At 49.9% G+C, this 26,195-nt stretch overlaps 1 protein-coding gene across 4 annotated transcripts in view; it reads left to right on the top strand.

Moving 5' to 3' along the window:
* TMEM108 (transmembrane protein 108) overlaps positions 1 to 26,195 on the top strand; it is a 315,682-nt gene that overhangs the window by 279,329 nt on the left and 10,158 nt on the right. For 3 of the 4 annotated variants that reach the window (XM_004419362.2, XM_004419363.3, XM_087430560.1), the window contains exon 4: positions 18,298 to 19,725. The exons of the other annotated variant lie outside the window; for it this stretch is intronic. In XM_004419362.2, coding sequence (XP_004419419.1) covers positions 18,298 to 19,725 — 1,428 coding nt within the window. The remainder of the gene's footprint in view (positions 1 to 18,297; positions 19,726 to 26,195) is intronic. 4 annotated transcript variants of the gene reach the window in all.

The raw sequence follows: 26,195 nt of genomic DNA, 5'->3' as shown, positions 1-26,195 counted from the left end.
AAAAAAGACAAAATCCGGCCATTTGCGACAAGATGGGTGGACCTTGAGGGTACTGTGCTAAGCGAAATAAGTCAGACGGAGATAGACAATTATCATATGACTTCACTCATATGTAGAAGATAAACAAACACGTAGATACAGAGAACAGATTGGTAGTTACCAGAGGGAAAGGGGACCAGGAGGAGGGCAAAAGGGGTAAAGGGTAAAGGGGTACAAGTGTACAATGACAGACGGCAACTAGACTTCTGGTGGTGAACACAACACGGTCTATACGGAAGTCAAAATAAAATGAGGTACACCTGAAATGTATATAATGTTATAAACCAATGTGACCTCAATAACATTTTAATTAAAAATTTTAAAAATAAATAAAAAGAAGCCATTTGACTCTTAGAACACATTTCTTGATAGAAATAATATTATGAATGGTAAAAAATAAATAAATAAAACAAGCCAACCTCTAAAAGTCCACCAGAGTGGACTAAGACATCGCAGCCCTAGTCTAACCTCAGAGCAGCCGGCGTTCTTTGTTCCTATTCCCACTTCAAGGCCAAGTGTCTTTTCATACTGGGTGTAGGAATCAGCCTTATCTGCAGACCTTTGGAGATAAGTCTCCTTTCCTATGACATAGTAAAAGACCAAGTGGTCACCTTGGCTTATAGATGTCCAAGTGTAATCTAGCAGACATGTCTAGGCAGGGGTAGAGACCCCCTGGGGACTGTAGCACATGAATGAGATGTGTAGCCAAGACTGGGTGGGATGTGACTCCGCCTACACACAAAGCAAGACAGACCTGGGCTTGCAGTAGCTCCCCCACATACCAGCTGTGAGATCTTGGGGAAATTACCTAACCTCTTTACATGTTTCCTCATCTGTAAGGTATCTATGATAATAATGCCTAGTTTGAAAGGTTATTATGTGGGTTTAATGAGATAATATAGGAGTTCCACTTACTATTGCTGTGTAACAAACCACCCCAAAACTTAGCAGCTTATAACAATGACACCATTTATTTTGTTCGCAAATTCTGGACAGGACTTAGTGGGGACAGCTCGTCTCAGCTTCACTCCTTGTCACCTGGGCTGAAATCACCTGAACGTTTGTTCACTCACATGTCTGGCAGTTGATGCTGATGTAGGGGAGACTCCTACAGCCGGGAGCTTAAAGAACTGGGACTCCTTGGGTGCCTCCCTGCATCTCCTCCATCGCTGTGTGATCTATCCAGCACGGTGCTTCAGAGTAGCCAGATTTATAATGGGTCATCTTTTATGACGTCATAGTGGAACTTGGAACTCTGTCACTTCTGCCATGGTCACAGGTCTGCCCAGATGCACTGGGAGGGAACACAGACCTTGCCTTACAATGAATGTTAATATCACACATTGCAGGAATAACCTGTGGGGTGAGGTATTTTGGTGTAGTCCTGTTTGGAAAATATCAACTGCCATAGTAGTCAAATACATAACATAGTACCTGGAACATAGTAGGACCAAATAAAGGATACTTATTTGACCATTATTACTGCCACCACCATCGTTACTGCTATCATTTCTATTATTTATATTATAGGAGTTATTGCTAGTAAACTTGATGCAACTGTCACTGCTGATGTTCTGATGCTTGTCCTTCCCATGGTGACTGAGAGCCACAGACTCAAAGCTATTTCCAGGAAATCATTTGATGGAAACCTTGCTGCTGGCCCAAAACTTCTGCAGCATAAGTGACAGTGAGTGAAGGTGATATTGTCATTTTAAGCAGAGATGGCTGAATGCACAGGATGTAAATAAAATGAAACCTGGGGGGCAGAGAGCAAAGACAGGCTTCCATAGAAAGATGAGTGTGTTACGCACTTGTAGCCTCCTCCACAGTGTTGATATCCCATGGAGCCCCTTCTTCCCAGCTCTCCCATCCCACTCCCCCAGGGAAAGAAATAGGGCATGAGCTTACTAAATCCTTTAATTCACAGTGGGTCGTACCCCCACTGCAGTGCATGGAGACCTCTCTGGACTAGTATCACTCTGTATGACCCCGCTGAAGACCAAGGGCAGAATTTGGATTTCATTAATTGAAAGGCTTCTGTTGGGTAAGAGCCCAAGAGAACATAAAGCCCATAAATCCAGAGTGTAAAATCATGGAGTTAGTGTAGAATCTTTTCCTCATGGAAAAGGATCTCTACAACCACCACTAATCCTCCGCTGGCTTACGGTGCTCTCAGGAAGCGGCTCTATTTAGAAGATGACCCACTTTGTCACGCGCGGCTCCTGAGCTGTTGCTGCTTCTCTCCTCACTCTGTTTATAAACTGGGCCTGCCCCGTTGGCTCCACATCCACCTGGTGGTCAGCACACCACCAAGAGTAACAAGGTCACCTTCTGAGGTTGTGCTTTACAAATGCAGATTAGTTTCACCACAGCGGACAGTTTAGATTCCGCTGGTTCTTGGCTCACTCTTGATTAAAAAGGTACAGAGGAGGGGCCGGCCCCGTGGCTTAGTGGTTAAGTGCGCGCACTCTGCTACTGGCGGCCCGGGTTCGGATCCCAGGCGCGCACCAACGCACCGCTTCTCCGGCCATGCTGAGGCCTCGTCCCACATACAGCAACTAGAAGGATATGCGGCTATGACATACAACTATCTACTCGGGCTTTGAGGGAAAAAAAAGGAGGAGGATTGGCAGTGGATGTTAGCTCAGAGCCGGTCTTCCTCAGCCAAAAGAGGAGAATTAGCATGGATGTTAGCTCAGGGCTGATCTTCCTCACAAAAAAAAAAAAAAAGGTACAGAGGATAGGGCCCCAGCCAGGCCAGAGGGCATTGTTTCCAGAAAGAGCAGCATCTGAAGGAGCCAAGCAGAGTGGGATGGAGCATGGCTGTAGGCCACCGGACTATTTTTATTTCAAACTTACTAAATGCTTGGACCATTTTCTGTGAGGCCTCCCCCTACCTTTTCTCTGTTACTGTTGTGTGGATGACATGGTCTTCTTTAACAGAACCATTTACTGATTCCTCTGCACTCCATCTCACTTTGGTGAGATCGGAATCAGCTGGAGGTTTTAAACAAAAACAAAAACAAAACACAGATTGCGCATAGCCTGTTCCTTGAGTTTCTGATTCAGTAGGTCTAGGATGGGGACCCGAGAGTCTGTATTTCTACCCAGTTCCCAGGTGCTGCTGATGCTGCTGGTGGTCCACACTTAGAGGAGCTCTGGTACCAGTACATCTACTTCAGTTATGGTGTTTGTTATACTCTGTTTTTCATTGTTATTTTTATAGCAAAGACTTAGATCAGTGGTGTCCAATAGAAATAATATGAGCCACATATATAATTTTAGATTGTGTAGTAGCCACATTAATAAAAAAGATGAAATTAATTTTAATGATATATTTTATTTAATCAAATATATCCAGAGTATTATCATTTTAACATGTAATTAATACAGAAAATTATTAATGGGAGCTACATTTTTTTTGCTACTAAGTCCTCCAAATTAGGTCTGTATCTGACAGCACATTTCAGTTGAACCACATTTGGAGTGCTCGGTAGCCACATGTGGCTGGTGGCTACCATATTGGGCAGTGCAGACTGTTAGATAATGCTTACTGTGTACTAGACAGTATTATGAACCCCTTATATATTAACTCATTTAATCCTCACAATAATCCTATGAGGTAGGTAAGTGTTATTAGTCTCATTTTACAGGTGAGGAAACTAAGGCACAGAGAGCTTAAATAACTTGCCCAAGTTCACTGAGCTAGAAAGTTGGGGAAGTGGATTTGGACATTGGTGGTCTGGCTTCAGGATCAGCCACGTTACCATCAGGCCCTCCTGCTCAACTGCAACTCCCTGTAGGGTACAGAAGAAACATTTCTTTGTGTGTCCCCATAACATAGACTAGGCTTAGCTCAGATAGGACACCAGTAAATGTGTGCTGAATGAACTGAATGAGAGAGGAAGGTGAGGTGGTGATGAGGGATTTGTCAAACATTCAGCCAACAGGATTTGGTGCCTCCAGCCATCACTGTATGTGACTGAGTGAGAGGGAATATTTTATTTTATTTTTATTTATTTATTTATTTTGCTGAGGAAGATGAGCCCTGAGCTAACATCTGTGCCAGTCTTCCTCTGTTTTATTTATGGGTTGCAGCCACAGCATGGCTGAGTGGTGTAGGTCAGCGCCTGGGATCCGAACCCATGAACCTGGGCCACCAAAACGGAGCGTGCTGAACTTAACTACTAGGCCATGGGGCTGGTCCCTGAGAGGGAATATTTTAAAATTAAATTTGAAATTGCCTATTCTCAAGGAACTTCCAGGCTAATGGAAAGATGTGAGAAAATACACAATGACAAGAATAAGAGTCTTACATACTGTCATTTAGGGTGGCGTTTATGATTAGGGTGACTAACCAGCATGGGGTACACAGAGAGAGGCTACCCAGAGGTGGTGAATCTTTAAAGGAATGTTAACTGAGATGAAAGGAATATGGTGGAGTAAGACACGGGAAAAGAATGACAAGAAGGAAGAATCCTCATCATCAACATTGATTGAATACCAGTATGTTGCAGACCTGGTTCCCAGGAAGCAGACTATGAGCTGCAAATTTGCATGCAGAAGGTTTTTTGGAAGTGTTCCCAGAATCAGCACCTTTAGGAGAGTAAGAGAAGGTAGATTGGGTAGGGGGAGAAGTTGGGCTGCAATGCAGTTACCCCAAAGGCCTCAGCCAATCCTATGGGAAACTCCCATGCTGGGATGGCCCTTCATAGTCCTCCCAAATTGAGGCAAGGGGACCAGTCCTTTTAACCTCATGTGAGCCAGTCATTGGATGCAGGTTTCTCAGGAAGAGAGTGTAACCTTGAGCAAGGCAGCTCTCTTCAGCAGAGAGCAATTCCTGACGAGAAACTAAGGTGTGTGCCATCAGCTGCCAACATTCCTAGCAGCTATGGAATGAGAGCCTCCTTGTTGGCGAGTGGAAGGAGGAATCTGAGTGGTGGACTGTAGCGTCCACTACACCAACTCAGTGCAAAATCTGAAGAAGCAACAAGAGAACATCATGGTGATTGGAAAGCTCCAGACAGGATCCCAACATAGCCAGCTTGTCTGGGAAATTCATGCAAGGTCATGCAACTAGTGAGTGAACTTCCAGTATCTGTTTTCTCTCCGTATCTCTCCAGGAAAGAGAAGAAAGAGCTGATGAACAGAACTCAAACAGCCTTTGTTACAAAATGTCCTACTCCCAGATCTGTAGTATTCAAACGCTGTGTGTTCTAAATTCTAAAAGAAATCTGGACCACATCTGGGGGCACATCAGGTGCCTTGGGTATCTGAGTTATTGAGTGCTATGGTTGGAGTGAGAACAGCTAAGCAAATTTCAGTGGCAAGGAACCACCTCTCCTTCTCCCCTTGCCTAGGAGGTAGGGGCAGCTCCCTGTCTCCTACTAAGGGGGGTGTGGTGTCTACAAAAGACAGCATTCCCAAGTTGGGCTGTGATGGTGGTCCGCACACCGCAGTGAGACTTGGCCCAGGGACTGGAGCCTTTCAGGGATGTGCTCCCGTTTTGATCCTGATCTTAGGCCACACTCAGCTTAGCCCTCGTAAATATTTGTTGAACGTGTGAATGAAGAAATGAACGGATGGTGGAATGGTAGTAAGAAGACTCAGGTTTCTCCTCTTCCAGAAAGCCTTCCAGGTTCCTCTGGCTTTCATAGTTTCCCTGGCAAGCTGCTGCACATAAAACCTGCTCCATCCAACATAGTCCTGAATTACAGACCATCTTCCATTGTTCTCTCCTGTTCTGTGTGGTGTTCTTGTCTCCTCGAGTTGACATGGACAAGATGTGTTTATTAGTATTTCCTCCAGAAAGCTACCTCCAAGTTCACATTTGAAGTATTCAGGTACCTAAATCCATAGATTTATACCACAAAAGGGAATAATAAAGAGGTGGAGATTAGGTACTCTTAACAATCATATGGGACACGGGTTAAGATTTGTTCTTTCCAACTTCATGGGGTTTTGTGATGATTGAGTAAGATGACATGTAAAAATCGCTTAGTTGGGCCGGCCCATGGCTTAGCGGTTAAGTGCGCGCGCTCTGCTACTGGCGGCCCGGGTTCGGATCCCGGGCGCGCACCGACGCACTGCTTCTCCGGCCATGCTGAGGCCGTGTCCCACATACAGCAACTAGAAGGATGGGCAACTATGACATACAGCTATCTACTGGGGCTTTGGGGGAAAAAAAAAGGAGGAGGATTGGCAATAGATGTTAGCTCAGAGCCGGTCTTCCTCAGCAAAAAGAGGGGATTAGCATGGATGTTAGCTCAGGGCTGATCTTCCTCACACACACAAAAAAAATCGCTTAGTAGAGTGCCCAGCACATAGTGGGGTGCCCAATAAGTGGAAATTTAGAGTTAGTGATAGTCTCAGTACTGCAGAGAAGAGGGACAAGGGAGGAGGAAAGCTTTAATCCCCAAGCACACAGCCTGGAGGCCTGAGTTTCAGAATTCCACTGTAAAATCTAACTCATGCCCAAAACCTAAATTATACCTTGGAGTATGGGCATCCTGCCTTGAAATGGGAAATTAGGCAATTTCACAAGGATGCACAGCTGTGTTGCCTGAGCCGTTTTGTTCCAGGCAAACTGGAACAGGCGGTGAACCTTTGGCAACTGAGGAGAGCAGTGCCAGACAGCCTCCAGCCAGCCCGGCTGGGAACTGGGCGAGAATACCAAGCAGCCTTGTGGGGCGACGCTCGGGAGAAGTTGCCGGGGCTCAGGAGCAGGCGAGCCAGGGTGCCAGAGAGAGCAGACAGCCTGCTCTGACGTCAGCCCCTCCTGGTTGGGTCGGCCTCCGCCCTGCCCAACCCCTCCTCCCAGACACTCTGTCAGCATCCCTGCTAGCCTCCTCTTCTCCTCTCTCCTCGGCAAGCTCTAGTGAGGAGCAGGGGGTGCTAGGAGATGACGCTTCAGACTGTCGGCAAGCCCACGAGGATGTCAGGTCCAAAGCTCCAATGCTCTTTCTAGGTAAGGGATTCTCAGGCGTGATCAGGCCAGGACTGGGTGTCTTTTTCTTCTCCTCTTGGCTTTTGAGAATTTGAAGCTGAGGGTAGACAGATGCTGGTGTGCTCAGGTCAGGTCCCACAGCCTCTTTGGACAGGTCCCAGGACTGTCCAAGGGGTTCCTCAGGAGTCCCAAAGATCCCACTATACTCGCTGAGGAGCCCACTGGACCAGACTCCAGGCTGTGGGACTTCAGGCTCCAAGGCAGTCGTGTTTATTGGGTTTGTAGGAGCCGGGCATTTGGAGCCACCGTGGGCTTCTGTAGGGCATGCTGAGGCCCGTCACGGGGCTGCTCCCCAACAGTAAGTCCTCCTGTTTCTCCTGCTTCCTTACTGCTCTCATCAAAACCTCTGAGAGTGTATGCCTTGACCCAGGAAGCCAAAGCTGGGGCTTGTCTCTGTAAGACCCAAATCCCGGCAGACACTCGCACACAACCCTTTAAAACATCAGAAGAAACCAAGGCCGCTTTGCTCACATAATTAGGAATGGAACTTAGAGTGGTGGGTGCGATTGTGGGCGAGGGTGTGGGAGGGGTCTGCAGGAAGGGGGTTCCATCTCAGCCTGCTCTTGCCTCACTCTGTCCTATAGGATGTGTGTTCCTTTGAACCAGTTAATGTTAATCACTGAAACAAGCGAAGTAAAACCAAGATAAATACACGTGCACACACGCACTCTGTGCTGTCACAGGACTCACCTTATTTACTGCTTTCTTTTGTTGACATTGTCGTCAAAGAAATAAACATCAATAATTTTGTGGTAAGCATTCAGCTGCAGATAATTTGAGTGTATGGAATTATTTCAGTATTCTTTCCTTCTCACATTTTTCATAAAACATAACTGTGCTCCTTGTACAAGTCAGACAGTGAACTAAGTTTTGGGGCTCCAGGTGCTCAAGAAGCTCACGACCCCAGAGGAGTGACCTGAATGTAGTAGAAACTAAAACCACAGCTACCACCTGTGGAATGCCAGGCACTGTGTGTGGCCCCTGTGCCTCTCAGTCTCATGTCCCACGTCTGCAAGTTCCCTGAGGTTAGGCATTATCACCCTTATTGTACAGCTGAGGAAAACAAAACTTAACTAGTTTTCCTGAGGGTCCACAACTAGGAGGTTACAGAGACAGGGTTGAACCTAAATCCCACTGGCCCCAGGCCCATGCCTTCCCCTGATGCCCTCGTCTGAAGGGCTCTGTGGGGAGATGAGCCACAATATGAACGGCAACAGAGTGCCCTGGGCGCACTGGGCATGGACCCACTGTTTTTCTGCAGAAGAACTGAGGGACCTTGATCTTGTTAAGACAAGGTAACAGCGAAGTCAGGTTTTTAGAGATGGAAACATCATCACTTAGCAGGAAAGGGGCATGGGCAAAAATTTTGAATGAGGATGGAGGTATCCATATCCAACACCTTATATGGTTTCCGTGATTATACAGCAGGGCGATCTAGCCCCGTGGTAATGATAAATAAGCTCTGATTTTATGCAGCCTGCTTCCTTGGTCAACAAAGTTGTGACTGTTTATATTATGTGGGTGGCATTTACCCTGACCCCTCAGTTGGAATTTGAACAGGTTTCAAAACTGTGTGTTCAAGCTGTTAGTCTTTCTAACCATTTCATCTCTAGACTTCACACTTTGACTCTGAATACAAATATTTAAAAAGGTGAGAATAAGAGGGAATATGGATAGATGTGGCAATGGTCGTGGGATTTTTTTTTCCCTTTCTTTTTCTCTAAGTAGGCTCCAAAACGTACCAGTAGATAGATTAGATCAGAATCTACCCACTAAGTTAAGATCTGAGGAGCCAGAAGCCAGCATTAGGGCAGGGAGGGGCTCATTCTCTCCTCCACCTCCCACCCCATCTCCGTGCCCCCATCTGGGGACGTATGATCTTATACTAGGTTGCTGGGAAAGTTGCCTGCAAACCTCCCTTCAGCTAAGTCCCCTCCCAGGATCCCCCCCATGGGATGGCCCTCACACTGTCTGTGCTGTCTGACCTCCATGGAACATTTTTTTAAGTACTTTTTTTATTATTTTGGAATAGTTTTAAACTTACAGGAAAGTTACAAGAGTAGAACAGAGAGTTCCTATATGCCCTGCACTCAGGGTCCTCTGTTGTTAACATCTTACATTACTGTAGTACATTTGTCACAACTAATGAAACAATATTGATACATTGGTATTAGCTGAAGTCCATACTTTATTCAGATTGCCTTCATTTTTTCCTAATGTCCTTTTTCTGTTCCAGGATTCCACCCAGGATACTGTATTACATTTAGTTGTCATGTCTCCTTAGGTACATTTTGGATGTGACAGTTTCTCAGACTTTCCTTGTTTTAATGACCTTGACAGTTTTGAGGAGTACTGGTCAGATATTTTGTGGAATGTCCCTCAGTTGGGGTCTTTCAGATGTTTTTCTTATGATTAGAGTGGGGTTATAGATTTGGGGAAGGTAAACTACAGAGGTGAAGTGCTGTCTTCATATCAAGGGTACATATTCTCACCATGACTTTATCACTGTTGATGTTGACCTTGATCACCTGGCTGAGGTCGTGTTTGTCAGGTTCTCTGTTGTAAAGCACAGAACATTTTTTATGACCCTTTTCCTTTCAGTTTGGGAGACTACAAGGCAGTCTGGGCTGGTGCCTTTGTATTCTTTCCCATGATGTCAGGAAGATGTTCCCTGAATATTAATGACTGTTATTTTATTAGAAGCTGAGTTGACCTTTTCATCCATCTAATTCTGACTCTCATTTTTGTTTGGAGAAAGTCTTTGGGAGAACATCTTTGATGTGTAGGTTTGTGCCCTTCATAGCTGATTTTTCTTCCCTTCTAGAATAGCAGCTCCTTGAAAGAAATGGTCATGTCTTCAATATGTGGGCACCCTGTACTAGCCTCCAGCTTGGTTCCATCTGTCCCCCAAGCCCACGAAGTGCATGGGTGCCGGGAAGCTTCCTGGCACTCCGGGATGCATTTGTTCCTTTGTTCCTTTGGGGGAACTTGTAGCTGTAGAGCAGAGAAGTCATGATGCCATAGAAAGATCCCAGAATTGAGATGTTCCCCTTTCCTGAGTCTGGGTAGGAGAGGAGAAGAGTTAAGGGAACCCAAAACAGCCTGTTGAGTGCCAGCACTAAAAATCCCTAATGTTTAAATCCAGAATAGTCACTGAAAGAGCTTTAATTTCACTTCTGCATAGATGGTATTCCAGTTACTCTTGCTGCCTGACAAACCACCCCCAAACTTAGTGGCTTAAAACAAAAATAATCATTCATTTTGCTCATAAATCTGTAATTTGGGCAGGGATCACTTATCTCTGCTCCACCAAGACTCAGCAGGGGTAGTATGACTGGCTGGAAGATCCGTGTTCAGGATGGCTCACTCCCATGGCTAGCAAGTTGGTGCTGGCTGTCATCTGGAAGTTCAGCTGGGACTGAAGCCCAGGGGCCTCATTTCCTTCCCACATGGACCCCTCAATGGGCTACTCAGGCTCCCTCTCAGCATGATGGCTGGCTTCTGAGAGTAGGCACCCAAGAGTAGGAACTAGGAAGAAGCCGTACCACCTTTTATGGCCTCGACTCAGAAGTCATGTGGCATCACTTCAGCCATAGTCACAAACCCACCCAGATTCAAGGGGACAGAATGTAGACCCCACCTCTCAAAAGGACCACCAAGTCACATTTAGGAAGAGTTAGTGGGTTGGGATGTATTGGAGTGGTTATTTCTGGAAAACACAAGTTGCCACAGCTGGCTAGTGAGTGATTTAGGAAGGTTTCGTATTCTTCAGCAAATATTTGTAGTAGCCAAGGTGCTGGACTAGCTATGGGGATATAACATTGAACCAGACATGGTATCTGTCCTCTGGCAGCTTCGAGTTCAGACAGGGAAACAATAAGACTCGCTGTTGCCATTCAGAGAGATGGGGGCTGCAAGAGGGTAGGCTTAGAGGGATGGGCACACGAGGAGAGACTCTTAAGAAAGTCTTCAAGACCCGGGAGGAGTTCTGGGTGGAAAATGCTAGTCCTAAGTGGAACCAAATAACTAAGGCAGAAAAGCTAGAGCTGAGAGAAAAGGCAGCGTAGTTGCCCCGAGTGTCACTGCCTTTGAGGAAAGTTTTTTTTAATTGTGGTCATGACAGCTGTTACTATTGTTATGTCATTGCCTGTCTTCATATAGCATTCCTCTGCTCATGTAGGACATTTTCCTGGATCAAAAATCTCTCAGTCCCCAGGGTCTCAAGCAGCCAGGGTCAGAGAAACCAGCTTTAAGTCCTGGTACTGCTACATGGCGGCTGTTTTGAACTTAGACAAACGACTTAACCATATGTTACATGCAGATGATGGGAGGACCCAGGCTGCAAATCTGTCGTTCTTGCCTGTTTCCTGCTCCCAGGAGAGGACCTGGGCTGTGCATATCTATGTGCATGTGCTGCATGCATGTGTTGTTGTGAGGAAACCGTGATCTGTCAGGCTCCCAGAGCTGCAGCACAAGGTGAATTCCTGCTGCCTGGAGGCCACTGGTGTGTCTGGGACACCTGGGCTCCGTCTCACAGGTTTTCTTGCTTGCAGTGTTCTGGAGATTGTACTTGGGAAAATAATTCCCCCTGGAGTCATGGACCTCATGAGTCCAACTTTTGAATCAGTGATCTCCAACATTTCTGGAACACACTAAGTGATGGCCTCAGGTAGCTGTAAGCACCAAGCAGAACCTTCTGTCCCTTAGCCCTGTGATTGGAACCATGTCCCCAGCAGGACTTGATGGAAGGGAACATTTGGAATGTGGCTGCCTGAAGAGAGGGCAGCAGCAAAGTTTTCAACCCAAAACTCTTTGGTTTCATAAAGAATCCAAGGTCACATGCATGAGTACCTCTTAGGAGCAGTCGCCCAGCTCAGCCTGAAGTCAGTGATGCATATTTATTTCTGAGTGAGGGAAGCCATGCTCTGAGGAATGTGGAGTTTATGTTTGATCTTTAAAACAAAAGGGAAGGGGCCGGCCCGGTGGCGCAAGCCGATAAGTGCGTGCGCTCCGCTGTGACGGCCTGGGGTTCGCCGGTTTGGATCCCGGGTGTGCACCGACACACCGCTTGGCAAGCCATGCTGTGGCGGCATCCCATATAAAGTGGAGGAAGATGGGCACAGATGTTAGCCCAGGGCCAGTCTTCCTCAGCAAAAAAAGAGGAGGATTGGCAGATGTTAGCACAGGGCTGATCTTCCTCACAAAAAATAAAAATAATAAAAGGGAACATTGAAGTTCAGAGAGTGGAGCACACTGGAATGCCAAGAGCACAGTGATGTGAAGAGAGCACTGTGGGCTTGGGGCATTAGTGGGACTGGAGGGGCACTGAGTTGGCTGGGTCCCTCCCGGCCCTCACTTTGTGTAGCTGTGTGGCCCAGGGCAAGTCATGTCACTTGGTTGGGCCTCAGCCTTCTCAGTGTAAAGTGAGGGAGTTAGATACCAGAGAGTCCTAATACCCCTTCCAATTAAAAGACGATAATTTTGAAATTAGAAAAGCTGTTTCCAGGCGAGATTGTACGTTATTGCCCATGTCGAAAACAGACTCCCTGATGATCAGAGTTGGTATGCTTGGATACTCGGTCCTTTTGTTGTTGAAACATCAGATGCAGAAGCTAAATTCCCAAAGTTTCCAGTTACCTATGGCTGAAAAACAAACCACCCCAAAACAGTGGCTGAAAGCAGCAACAATCACTTATTTTGTTCATGAATGTTAAGGTTGACTGGGCTCAGCTGGGCAGCTCTCACTTGGGGTCTCGCGTGTGGTTGCAGTCCAGTAGTGGCTGGGCCGGGGTCATCTCCTAGGCTTCTTCACTCTCAGATCTGACCTGTGGCTGGGGCTGGACTGGCTGGGCTCCTCAGGCCTTCCTCTCACTCTTCACACAGGCCCTGCACACTCCCTCTCCACGAGATCTGCACACTCTCTCTCCATATGGTGGCCTTGAGGGAGCGGGACTTCTTACATGAGGCTGAAGACCCCCAAGAGAAACCTGCAGAAGCTGCGAGACCTTTTCTGCCGTGTCATGGGATGTTTTGTGGTGTCACTTGCCTCATTCTGTTCATTGAGGAGGTCACAAAGACCTACCCAGATTCAAGGGGAGGGGAAACAGACTCCACCTTTTGGTGGGAGGAGTGTCAGAGATCTTGCAGATGCGATTTTTAATCACCACACCAAGCATCCAAGATGGCCGAGCTGCCATCTTGCTTAGTGATGGGGGATGGCTGCAAGACTTCTCAGACTCCTGTGATTCTGTCACAAGAGTTTAGAGGCAATGGAGAAAAATATCTGGCAGTAGAAACCTAGTTTAATGGGAAGGGAAGCTCCACTTAAAAGAAGATATTTAAAATTACAAGGAAAGTGAGATAGAATTCTGTTTATATGTAAACGGAAAATTTATCTGTGTAACAAATATGTCGCGTGTGTGTGTGTGTGTAAGCAATTTTAAGAGAAAATTATGCAATGAATTTAATTAAACAGTGGTGTGCATGAGATGCTAGGTTTGGGGAAGAAGAGAGAATTACAGCAGGGTTTCCAGCCATGTATTGAACTAGTACAAGTGCCTCCCCCTGATTCCCCCCCAGGTACTTGCAAATAAAGTTAATTGACTGGCTTGTTAAAAGAATACCCAGTGTGTCATACAGAGCCCTGAAATGGAGATAGAAGAAAATAGGTAAGAGGGAAGAAAAGTCAAAAGACCAATAACAGAAAATCAATTCCCAAAAGGTTGTGGATCATTGCTTTTGAATGTGCAGAGTGGGGTGGGGGTGGGGGCAGAGCAGACAGTGAGTGAAAGTGGTTGAGAGTGTAGCCAAGCTGCCAGGTTCAAGTTGCAGCTCGCCATTCCCCAACTGAGTGAAAGGAGGCAGGTTCCCGTACCTCTCTGTGCCTCTTTTCCTCGGTTGCAACAGGGAGTTAATAATAGTACCTGCCTCATCACGTTGTTAGGAGGATATAAATGTGTCAGTACAGGCTTTGCCCTTTGAGCAGCTCTTGGTACGCAGGAGGCACTTGGTACGTGTTAGCCATTTCTGTCTTCACCTATTCCCTCCTTGCCTTTACCAGATGCAAATATCACGCCCAATGTGGACTGTACGCAGCCCACCAAATAAACAGGAGGAAGGCCTTTCCTTCTCTTGGGTCCTGGGATCATGTATGCATTGGAATCTTAGGTAGAAGGAGGCTTTCCTGTGACATCTGGGCACCCATCAATCTGTGGGTTTCCACCTCCCCACACACTTGTCTTTATTCCGACATGGTTTAAAAATCGGTTTCACGTTTAAAGCATGTCAAGCTAGATTTTAGTTTCAGTCTCTCTTATATATTTGCAGTTAGAGCCTCCAGAGTCTATTATGCAAATCTATGCAAAAGACATGCAAAGAGGCGGTCGCCCCAGATTGTGAGGCCGGGAGTGAGCAGACCCGCACAAAGGGTCTTGAATGAAAATCTGCATCTGTTAGGGGAGCCTGGGTTGAAGGCCTTGCACAGTTACTGTGACAGTGTTCAGTTGTTAACCTTTTGTGCCAAGGAGGAGAGGTAATCTCTTGTCTGATTTCCATATTGGTGACAGTAGAGGCTGAAGGAGGCGTTTGGGTGCTGCAACACTGTGGCAGTTTTTATGATACAAATGAAAAGTTGCTTTGAAGCAGTAGCTGTGATCCAGACTGTGTCCCCAACCAGCTGTATGTGCTTGGACAAGTCACTTTACTCCTTCCGTTGCCCCCTCTGTGAAATGAGGGGACTGAATTCAGTTCCCTCTAGGGCCCCTCTCACTGTGACAGCTAAATGTCTTCCTCCAGGTGAAACCTCTTTGCACCCAGCATGGCAGGATCCATTCATTGTACCAAAGGTTTACTCTAAAGTCAGAAGAAGAAATGGCTGAGCGGTCATTTAACAATCCGCCTAGAGAGAAAAATAACTTAAGGGGGTCCTGGCAACTGAAAAAAAAAAACAGCGGCAGCAAAGGCAAACATGTTTACTTACACTGGGAGTCTTACAGCAAGAAGGATTCCAGTCATCCACTTCCCAGCTGGGAGGATTTTAGCCCCTGGAATGCTCCTGGTGGGAAAGTCAGGGGAATTTCTTTCCCTGAGTATTTTAAAGACCAGGGCTATGTTAACCCCTCGGCCTCTAGAGTGCTGCAGAAGTTTACCTAGAGGCCAGGAGGTTCCTCTCCCACCCCGGGCCTGTCACTGGGGTCACTCGGGGTCTCTCTGAAAGCTTTATGCTGCCCTTGATGCTGCTGCCGAAGGACTGCTGTGTCCTTGGTCTCTGATCTCTGATTGTAGCGGACACATCTGGTGCTCCACCCCAGGAATCCTCTGGGCCCTTAATTTTAGCTCCAGCTCTTGCGGCAGCCACCGGCTGGGCGCCCGGGTAACCTGACGGGCCCTCTGCCTGGGGCTGTTCTGGCTTGGCCACACCGGCCCCTGCAGGAGTGAGGAAGTGCAGTGGGGTAAGCACCATGGAGCAGCCCTGGGCCAGTGGGGTGGGAGCTGCTGGTAAGGACTCCTCTCACACGGACAGTTTGAGGTGTAGTCTACTCGGCTCCTCGGAGGTCCCCAGCAAATTTGAGTTGCCCGTTCTCATCAGCTCATAACCTGCCCTCGGATTGATTTTCCCTGTTTCACTCATCTCAGACTCTCATGGCTGTCCCCTCGATCACTTCACCAAATAAACTACCCGCGCACAAGCCCCAGTCTCCAGCTCTCCTTTGGGGGGATCTCTGAGGGAGACACTTGTGTCAGTCCGCTCAGGCTGCCGGAACAGGACCACAGACTAGGGGGCTTAAACAACAGATGTTTGCTTTCTCAGTTCAGGAAGCTGGAAGTCTAAGTTCCAGGTGCCGACAGGATTGCTTTCTGATAAGCGCTCTCTCCCCGACTTGCAGGGGGCTGCCCTGACACCGTGTCCTCTCATGGCCTTTTGTCTGCAGAACATTCCTGAGTTTCTCTCTGTGTCCTAATCTCCTCTCCTTATAAGGACACCAGTCAGATTGGATTAGGGCCCACCCTAAATGGCTTCATTTTACCTTAATCCCTCTTTAAAGGCCCTATCTCAGATACAGTCACCTTCTGTGGTACTGGAGCTTAGGGCTTCAACGTATATACCCACCTGGGAGTAACACAGTTCGGTCCATAACAACACTTGTATTGAACCAAGGCCCTCATGAGCCAAACAGAGGCTTGTAAGAGAATGTCCCTCAGAACATCAGAGGTCACGACCACGGGTTCTGAGAATAGGTTGTCCCTGTGGTGTTAAGTGGCACGGGAGGGGCTGAGTAACCCTGAGCTGGTCAGAGCATGCAGCACATTGTTTCTTCTGTGGGTGCCATTTACCGTCCTCTCCTTTCTCCTCCTGCGCCATTGGTGGTGCTTGACCAGGAGAAGTGTGCATTTTGGATACAGCCCTGGTTTCAGATACTTCTGCTACTGTGGGACTTTGAACGTGGTGCTTAATCTCCCTGAGCCTCAATTTCCTACCCTGGCGAGTGGCTGTGAGGATTAAATTGAGTGTGAAAGACTGGGCCGGAGCAGGTGCTCAGTGAAGTCTTTAGGACTGACTTGAATGAGCAGAGCACACTGTTGATGTATGGTTTAGATCGCAATTGAAAGTTTAGAAAAAATAGGTTGCTTAGGGCAAACTGTTGGTCCTAGAGATGGTGGGGGCTACAGTCTCTGTTTGATCTGCAGTCCCTCAGCCTCCCCCCACCACACACTAATTTAGAAGTGCAGGGCGAGGGGGACACTGGTCTCTTCTGAGACTCCACCCCACACCTAAGTTGGAGGCGGCCCCAGTAGTGATCCTGGAGATCACCAGAAGATGATCTCCCCCTCTCTGTTCCTGGAAGCTCACCCAGCCCCTGCCGTCCCCTGTCGGCAGCTTTGCTGACCATCCAGACTCCCCGGAACCTCTGCGAGGGCCCTGCTTTGGCCATTCATCCTGCTGGAATTGGGGGAGGGAGGCTCTGAGAGTTCTGAGATGGAGACAGGTCTCTGCCATTGCCTGGGCGGCCAGCAGGGCTGAAGGAAGGGCATGAGGGTGACCAAGAGGGAGTTGTGTGAACAAGGAGGCGTTCACAGGTCAGAATCAGGCCTTAGAGGCCTGTGAGGCCCAGCTCTTCCCGGCCCATGTGTGGTACAGGGTGGCCAGTCTTCCACTCTATGATCTGAATAGACTGTATGTCTCACATGTACATGAGGTGTTATTTTTAAAGGTAGGTACATGCTGTTGTGATTAATAAAATCCACGCATATTTAGAAGTGTTTTTAGATGTGTAGGTTTTTGTCCTTGTGCATTTTCTCAGTGAACTAAAGCATACGCACTGACCGTCACGCGAAATCCAGGATTTTCTTTTAGTGCTCAAAAGGGCTCCTCCTGCTCAAAAGGTCTGGGCCCCACCACCGGTCCTCTACTGAGTTCAGCCTCAGGAGCACACAGGAGAAGCAGTCAACCACTGACGACAACCGTAAACCCCGCTGGTGTGTATGGAACGCATCTTCTCTTCCAGGCTCTGTGAGAAGTGCTTTACAGGCACCTGATCTGGTCGCCTCCTCTGGACCCCTGTCCCCTTCAGCTCGTCACTCTCCAGTGGCACTGACACGTCTCTGCCATGTTTGTGGATTTGTGTGGGCTCATCCAGGGCCAGAGACCGACCTGTTCATTCTTGTGCGCTCCAGGGTCGAGGAGAGGGCCTGAATGAACAGCAGTCTGTCCGTTTGTACCTTTGTCTAGTTCATAAATGGAAAGTTCAGGAAAGGCATGGGAGTTGGTCAGCTCTGCCCACCTAAACCTTCCTCATTTGACTCAGGGTGGCTCACACGGAGCTGCTGGCTTCTCTGCGGTCAGACTGGCCTTGGCCACTCGCTGGCTGCAGAGGGGCAGCAGGCACTCAGAGGCCGCAAGCCATGTTCCCACTCCCAGCCCCAGCCCTAGCCTGTTCTCGAAGCTGCCTGTGGGCAGAGGGCTGATGGCCTTCAGAGACATTTGGGAAAGGAAGGGCCTGGCCAGTTTAGCTGGCTGGTTCCCATGGGGCCGGTTCTCTTCCCAGCAGTGCGGGGCGGCACCTAACCGATAGACCTGCCCCACCTCCACACGATGCTGTGTCTGGTGAGGGTCAGGGCAGCCAGGCGGACCTCAGGAATGCTCCTGGTGTTTCCCTTGAGTTCCAGAGCTTTACAGGTTTGTGGATTAGGAAGGCCCAGGCTCTGAGCCATTCCTCAGGTATTTTACTTCTTCTCTCTGTCTCCCTCTCAAGGCTTCCTCCTGATCTTGGCACTGACTGAAGCGCTGGTATTTGCCACCCAGGAACCATCTCCCAAGGAATCTCTTCAGGTCCTCCCCTCAGGCACCACCCCAAGCACCATGGTGACAGCACTGCTCAGCTCTACCAGACACTCATCTGTGGTGGCTGCCCCTGCCTCCGTGGTGACACCGACCCCCTATCCCAATGGACCCTCCTCACAGGCCGAAGCTCCCATGGCAACGGCAACACCCCATCCAGATGGACACCCTCCTACAAACACCGTCTCCACCATCATGGTGACGGCAGCCACCCCCCATTCTGAAGGCCCCCTGCCCACACAGCCCCTTCTTGCTGCCATGGCAACCACATCCTCTCACTCAGAGGGCCGTCCTCCGGGGGAGGCTGCACCCTCCATTCTGCTGACAAAGCCAACGGGAGCCACCAGCCGCCCCACCACAGCACCCACCCGGGCTACCACGCGCAGGCCCCCCAGGCCCCCAGGCTCCTCCCGAAGGGGGGCCGGTAGTTCATCACGCCCTGTCCCGCCTGCACCCGGTGGCTACTCCGGGAGGAAGGAAGGCCAGCGGGGAAGAAATCACAGCTCCACACATCTGGGGCAGAAGCGGCCCCTGGGGAAAATCTTTCAGATCTACAAAGGCAACTTCACAGGGTCTGTGGAGCCTGAGTCCTCCACCCTCACCCCTAGGAACCCACTCTGGGATTACTTGTCCTCACCACAGACCCAGACAGTGGCCGCAACGGCGGCACCCAGCAAGACCTTGTGGGGACTACCCACTGACCCCCCAGTGCCTGCAGAGGACAAACCAGGCCTTAGCAGAGCAGACCAGGGGGGTGGTTCCACCTTCACCAGCCAAGGAGGGGAGCTGAATGCCACAGCAACCTCAGGTGCCCCTGCCAGTCCACAACCTGCCCCAGTGCCTTCTCAGCGCCCCCACAGTGACCTGCAGGACAGCCCCAGCCACAGTGACTCCTGGCTTACTGTCACCCCTCGTACCAGCAGACCTATGTCTGCCAGCTCTGGGGTCTTTACGGCCGCCACGGGGCCCACCCAGGCTGCCTTCGATGCCAGTGTCTCAGCCCCTTCCAAGGGGATTCCTCAGGGAACATCCTCAACCCCACAGGCCCCAGCCCGCCCCCCCAGGGTCTCAGAAAGCACTGTTTCCCGAACCGAGGAGAAGGCTGTGGCTACCCCCTCCATGCCCAACAGGGTGCCCAGTCCTCTCTCCACAGTGGTGTCTACGGCCACGGGAAACTTCCTCAACCACCTGGTCCCTGCCGGGACCTGGAAGCCTGGAACAGCAGCGAACATCTCCCATGTGGCCGAAGGGGACAAACCTCAGTACAGAGCCACTATCTGCCTGAGCAAGATGGACATCGCCTGGGTGATCCTGGCCATCAGCGTGCCCATCTCCTCCTGCTGTAAGTGCCTCGCCCTGCCCCACTCCTCCCTCCCCCCTTCCTCTCCCTATACCATGTCAACTTGCTCATCGCCAGAATTCCTTTGCCCCAGAGTTGGGCAGCCCCCACAAAGTGGGCTGCAAAACTTCCCAGAATCCCAAGAAACAAGGTGGCAGGACAAGAATCGTGGGTTTTCCGTACCCCTAGTCCTCGGCTCTGCCGCTGTGGCTCGGATGCTCACTGATCGTGAAGGCACGACTCTCAGGAGCTGGGAGAACCTTACAGGTAGTCCAGTTCAACCCTGCACTTCGCAGAAAGAAACAACAAGCAGGAGAGGTGACATGGCTCACCCAGGACCCCAGAGTTAGGGAGAGGCAGGGCTGGGATGAGAGCCCAAAGCACCTGTCTCCTAGCCCAGTGCTCTTGTCACGACACCACCCTGCCACACTCACCCTCAAGGGCTGCCTGCCGGTGCCTGTAACGACGTGGCACGGAGGCACCATAGATAAAAGTTGGCACTTCCTAATGTACGGCCTCCAAGGGGCAGAGCCCTCACCTTCCTCTCCCACTTCACTCCCATCTTCCTTCCTATCTTTCCTCCCCTCTTTCATCTCTTCTCCTCCTTCTCTTTCTTTCCCCAAGAAGGAAGAAGAGATGAAGCTTTGATCTTGCAGGAAGTTCTGTTAGCCTTGGCAAAAACAGTTCTTGTAGCTAAATTGAGGCTTGCGAGTTAAGTGTGAATTTAGCTTTTCCCTCCCTCCTCGCCCGGTTGTCCTTGTTCCTGGGTGGTGTGAGCTGGTCGCAGTGTGGACCTCATCTTTGTCTTTGGCGTTCACAGGTGTTGGTGGAGAAGGGCCCTCCGTAGGCCACCAGCACCTCCTTGCTGCTACCTGTCCCCTCTTAATGAGGGGTCGGGAGGCTATCTCCTGACGTCTCCATAAAGAACCTGATGTAATTGTTCAGAACCTTAGCGCCTCCATTGGCTTCCCCACATACTTGATCCTAGGTTCTTAGAGTTTCTCTGATAAGCTCACCGGAACTCTCACTGATCTCAGCCCCGCCACACCCCAGTTATCATCTGGCCTCCCTCTGAACCCTTCCAGGGGTGAGACACCTCCTGTGCTCCTCGCTCATCAGATAACCCATGCTGTGACGGCTCAGGTTGTTACCCAGCTCTCTCTCTCTCCAGGGGGCCTGACATTTGCCTCCTTCTAATTTTCACTCCATGGTCCTAAGCCATGCCCTCTGACAAAAGCATACAAAACAAGTCCATCTACCAACCCCTGAAACATTTGACTCCTGAATGGCTCTCAAGGGCAGTTTTCTCTTTCTCCAAGCTTCTCATCCCAGTTCCTTCAGGTCTCTTCATAGGGCCCCATTGCCCTGGCCCTGCCCCGCATCTGCCGCTTTGCATGGCCTCATTTGTACCCACTCCCCCACAAGGGAGGACACATTGCACACGTGCCTGGCCGTGGCAGAGGAGAGTGGATGGTGGCTCCTTTGTCGTGGACACTGGTCATGTTCAGGCAGCCCACACTGGCATCAGCTCTGTTGGTTGTGCTGTCACATCACACCATGGGCTCACCCTGATCTCCAGAGGAACGAAACTCCAGAAACTTCCCACAGAGGAGGCTGTTAAGCCAGATCTCCAAGCCTTTCCTCACGCGTTGGGTCGTTTGAATGTTAGTGCAGAAGGTGTGTGCCTGTAACGTGAACGTGATTTCTCCTTGGCATCATACTCCAACAAGATCTTTTCTAATGTGGAGTCTGGCTTCTTTCCAGGAGCCGCCTCTCCCAGCTTTCTGTCTCCTTCTAGTTGATAAGCAAAGCAAACTTTCCATTTCAGGAGCAGGCGGCCTGCTTCTTCCCAAGGACTTAATTCAGGAAAAGTGAAAATGTTTGCAGGTTGCATATTTCATTCTTTCATTAAGCAGCTTTATTGTCTCTCATGGAAACACACGTGTGTTCTTAAAACTTTGCCCACTTCTGAAACATAAGAATGATAATAAAATGTAGAACTATTAGCTAGTAAATTACTAATAATGGTCATGTTTGAGAAGTAACCACATTAGAGACAGCTTTCTGATTTTCCATTCTTTACGTGTGTCTAGAGGCTCTAGTTTACAGCGTGAATTCCCATTATTTTTAATCATTCCATCATTAAAACAGACTAGTCAGAGGAATGAAATAAAAACAGAAAAAGCAAACACGCTATGGAAGGGACACACCTTACAGGTGGGGAGTAAGTCGCCAGGTGAAGTGACTTGCCCAGGGTCCCCATCACACATGAGTCAGCCCACATCCGGTGGTAGAATCTGTTTGTCTGATTCCACACACTCTTTCCCAAGCACCCATTGTGTGCCAGGCACTGTGCCAAGCGCTAGGAATCAGGGATATGTGATGTGGCTCCCTCTCCAGCGCCTAGAGCTGTCTCCCCACCTGGGCCTCCCTCCACTTGGGCCAGACAGCACAGAGCACATCTAGCCGGCATGCCCACAGGCCATACCCACCTGCGTTTGCAATTCTAAAAAGACTTCTCCAGCCCTTCTGCTATGTATGAGTTTGAAATCAGATCAGATCTTACTGCAAAGCCGGAAAACCCATTGGCTGCCTAAACCATGCATAGTAATGCCAGCCGAGACAGAAGCAAGCCTGGAACTGCACTCGAGAATGCTTCCGGCACTCTGACAGGAGCCTGCAGGGGCTGGGACAGAGCATAGTACTTTGTAAAGGATGATATGAACCTTTGTCAAAGTGGACTCTTTTAGCCCCTTGGAACCCAGACCCCACTTCCTTTGGCATCTGTCTTGCATTTCCACCATCCACGTGGAAGTCTGCCCTAAGCCGTCACTCCCCCAGGTTCCTGCCTCAGCCCTGGCCTCCTGCACATCCAGCTCCCTGTCCTCGGTCATGGCCGCAACTCCTGTGAAGGGCCCTATAAGAGGGACGTTAAGATAGAAGAATATTTCTTCAGAACGCTGTGCTCTTTGAAAGCACAGATGAGTAAATGTGCAGGCTGCTTTCACAGCCCAACCCCACTCTAGTCATCAGGCGAGCAGACTCTTCCAGGTCTAAGGGCCGCATATTTCAGACCTTCCCAGCAGCTACATTTATCCTAGAGCTCACTCAGCAGCCCTCAAAGAAGGGTCTCCTCCTCTGGCAGTTTGCCAGATAGTTCAGGCAGTCTGGGCTGGTAGCAAAGTGCACACATAGGTGTCCTCACAGCTGACTTTTCAGACCAGCCCTGGCCCTGCTTTTCTCCATCCACCAGAAGCCAGACTTGAGATGGCCAGGACTGCTGGGCAGGTGGGTGAATCCCTGCTTCTGGTGGAAACGGGTGATCACAGCAAATCTCAGGCCTGCTCAGGAAGGGATGTTATCAGTTCCACCTGCCCGTCCAGATCGGGAGCCGCACCCGACAGCTGGAAGGAGACATGTGCCAGGACTGGAAATGCCTTGTCTCCTGAGCCCCTGAGCCATGCCAGAGACAGCCACACACATTCTCAGCTGTGCTGCCCACCAAAATTGATTGGATCCAGGCCACAATCAGCTGGAGCAGGGGACCATGTGCCTCCTGAGCTGGTCTCTGCTGCCACCATCAGGACACATAGAGCCCACCACCTCCCGCTAGATGCCTCGGCCTGGCGCTGAATTGGTCCTCGCTCACCGCTGTCAGTGCTGAGTTCATCAGGAGGTGGGTTCTGTGGCTCTCCCAGGCTCCCGGGTAAGTCCTGCACATACCACATCCATTCTTGAGCGTGTCTTCACTCAGCCTCCCTGAAGACAGGGCTCTGTGGAGGATGAGAGCAGGAAACAGGCCAGCTGCAGATGTTGGTCAGCAGTCCAAGGTGAGCCTGGCCGAAGCAGAGTGGCACCTCTCGCTGACCCTGAACACGCGAGGGTCCATGTGCGTCCTGCCCCGGAGCAGTCTGGCTTCCTTTCAGACGTACGGTCAAGTCCCCGGGAGCGTCAGGGCAGCATTCAGAGAGAGAATGCATCCTTGTGCCCGCATGGTTCTTGGTTATGTTAGTTGTTCTCTGAGTGTTAGTCAAGCCTGAAGGTATACATGTACCTTTTAGTCACAGTCTCAGATGCCTTTGTAGTTATCGTATAAGGAAACCTGGGTCAGAAGTGCTCTACCCAGTGAGGAGAGCAGAAGAGATTGGGAAGGAAGGAAGTGTGACCCGGAGCTTTGTCTCCTTGGGGCTCATGAACCAATTGGAGGAGGACGGGGAGAAGCGGGGCAAGGCAGCTTGTCCAGGGGATGTCACCTTGGCTGGACCAGCGTGTCGTGCCCACGCTCTCATAGCTCTTCTCCGTGCTTCCCACCCTGCGCCCCCTGCTGGGAACTTCGTTGGGCTTCTTCAGGCATATTCCCACCCGCCAGGATGGGGAGCCAGGCGGTAAGCCCCCAAACCTGGTTTCCCTGGGCCCATGGCCTCACGTCCAGCCTGGCCTCCTTCCGTACCCTGAGACCTCCTCTGGGCCTCCTCCCCCAGCCTCCCAAGGAGGGAGGTGATTGTCCACAGCCTGGCTCTCCCCTCGAGTTGGCACCACTGGCCCAGTCCTTCCCTTGAGGGTCTCAGGTTTCTCATCTACAGACTCAGGGCGCCAAACTGAACTATGTCAGGGCTCCCTCCACTCTGACTTTCCTAACTTTAAACCTGCATAAATCACTAGAGAGGACGCCTGGTGTGTTCAGAACACTTGGCTTGGGGCTCAAACACACCTGGATGTCATCCCAGCTTGCCCACTTGTCGCCTGTGGGAGTTGCACAAATTAACTGTTGGTCCAGTGTTTTCTTACCTGTGAAAATAGGACTCACATCCACTGTGTTAGTTCAGGGCCTTCAGGAGGCAGGTACCAGAACAGCATTAGGCCTGTGAGAGATTTATTGGTGAAACACCTGGGAAGGATAAAGGGCAGGAGGAGAGTAGGCAGGGAGAGCCCCAGACTGCAATGTAGGTGTGACACCTGCAGAAGGAGAGGGGGAGGGCCGGAGGCCTGGGAAGGAGGAGTCTTGGTCTGCAGTGCGGTTCTGAGAGTTTCTGACAGGCCGATGGGAGTCCTCAGGCCAGTAGAGGAGCCTCCTGTCCTGCAGGAACAGGCCTGCACTAGCACCCCTGCTGCAGTCAGTCACGGCTGGGGGCAGCCTGGGATGCATGGCCTTGGCATATACGTGGTGGGGATCCAGAGGGGCGACAGCTGGGTGCGTCCCTCAGCCATGCTCCCTGCAGCAGGAGATCTGAGCGGAGCGTTTCCACGGCTGCAGCACCCACTGCAAAGACCCTGTGGAAGTTGGCGTGATCCCTGTAGGGTCCTGTCACAGTGTCTCCCGTGGAGATGGTGCTCAGTAAATGGCAGGGGTCACGTGGTGATGTTGTTCATCTCCCTGTAGTTGGGATTTGCTGTGCATTCTCACACAGCCCATGGAGAGAGCACTTATAGCAGGTGTTTAGAAAGGTTGAGTCCTCAGTGTTTCGTTTCCATTTCCCATCACACAGCAGGTCCCATCCCTGAAATCATGCCCCTCCCAGAAGTGTCAGCACAGTACCCAGGGCTCCATCTTAAAATCAGTGACCCTCTCCTCCTTGTCACATCTGACAAGCCACGGATGGTTCCCCACCGACATCCCTGGGAAGCCGAGAGCGCTTGCTTAATTCTTGCTCCAGGTTTAAAACGTGAGGAAATAGAGATCCCGTTGACTTTCTCTGAGTCTTGACGGCCACTGCCTTTGGAGAAACAGAACAGTTGAAGCTTTCAATTAAATCGGGAAGGGAGTGTGTGTGCGCCTTGTGTTTGCACAGAGCTGCGAAGTAGACAGAGTGTGTCCGCGTGCCTGCGGCACAGTCCCTCCAGTGTTAAGGACCATCCAGGACAGCGAGTGTCAACCTGAGGCTCACAGAGACCTGGGATCACGTTCCAGGGATTAGCTGTGATCACAATCAGTTTTGTTAACTTCCATGAGCTTCTGTAAATAGGGAGAGTAACAGGACCTTCCTCGGACGGTTATCTTGTGGGTTAAATCAGACTGTAAAGCACCTGGGTCAGTGCTGGGAATATATTAGAGACTCCGTATGTCTGAGCTGTACTTTCCTTTCTGAAATGAAAGGTCAGACCACTGAAATAATGACAGTTCTAAACCACAGGTGGAGCCTTGGCCTTGAGCCACCCAGCTGTCATGCAGCCCAGTTTTTCTTTCTAGATCTCTCTTGTGGAAGATGCTGGGAGAACAAGAAGAGAACTCTTATTAATTGTGTGTCAGGCAGTGCAGTCAGCATTTTGCATTCATGATGTCTTTAACTCTCCTTACAGCCATGGGAAGTCCATAGTGATCAGCGTGATGAAGGGACCTACCTAGTGTAACACGTGGCAGAGCCAGACTTAACCCAGGTCTTCTGGACTCCACACCCATGCTCTTCCTACAGCCAGGCCAGCTCCCAGTATGTGAATGAAACAGCGTTTGAGAGGCACTGGGAACCCCCTGGGAG

Source organism: Ceratotherium simum, chromosome 5 (assembly GCF_057802395.1).
Source record: "Ceratotherium simum simum isolate JZ-2026a chromosome 5, ASM5780239v1, whole genome shotgun sequence".
In the NCBI taxonomy this organism is placed as follows: Eukaryota; Metazoa; Chordata; class Mammalia; order Perissodactyla; family Rhinocerotidae; genus Ceratotherium; species Ceratotherium simum.
The sequence above is the reverse complement of the archived record's forward strand: the minus strand, read 5'-3'. Positions and strand labels throughout refer to the sequence as shown.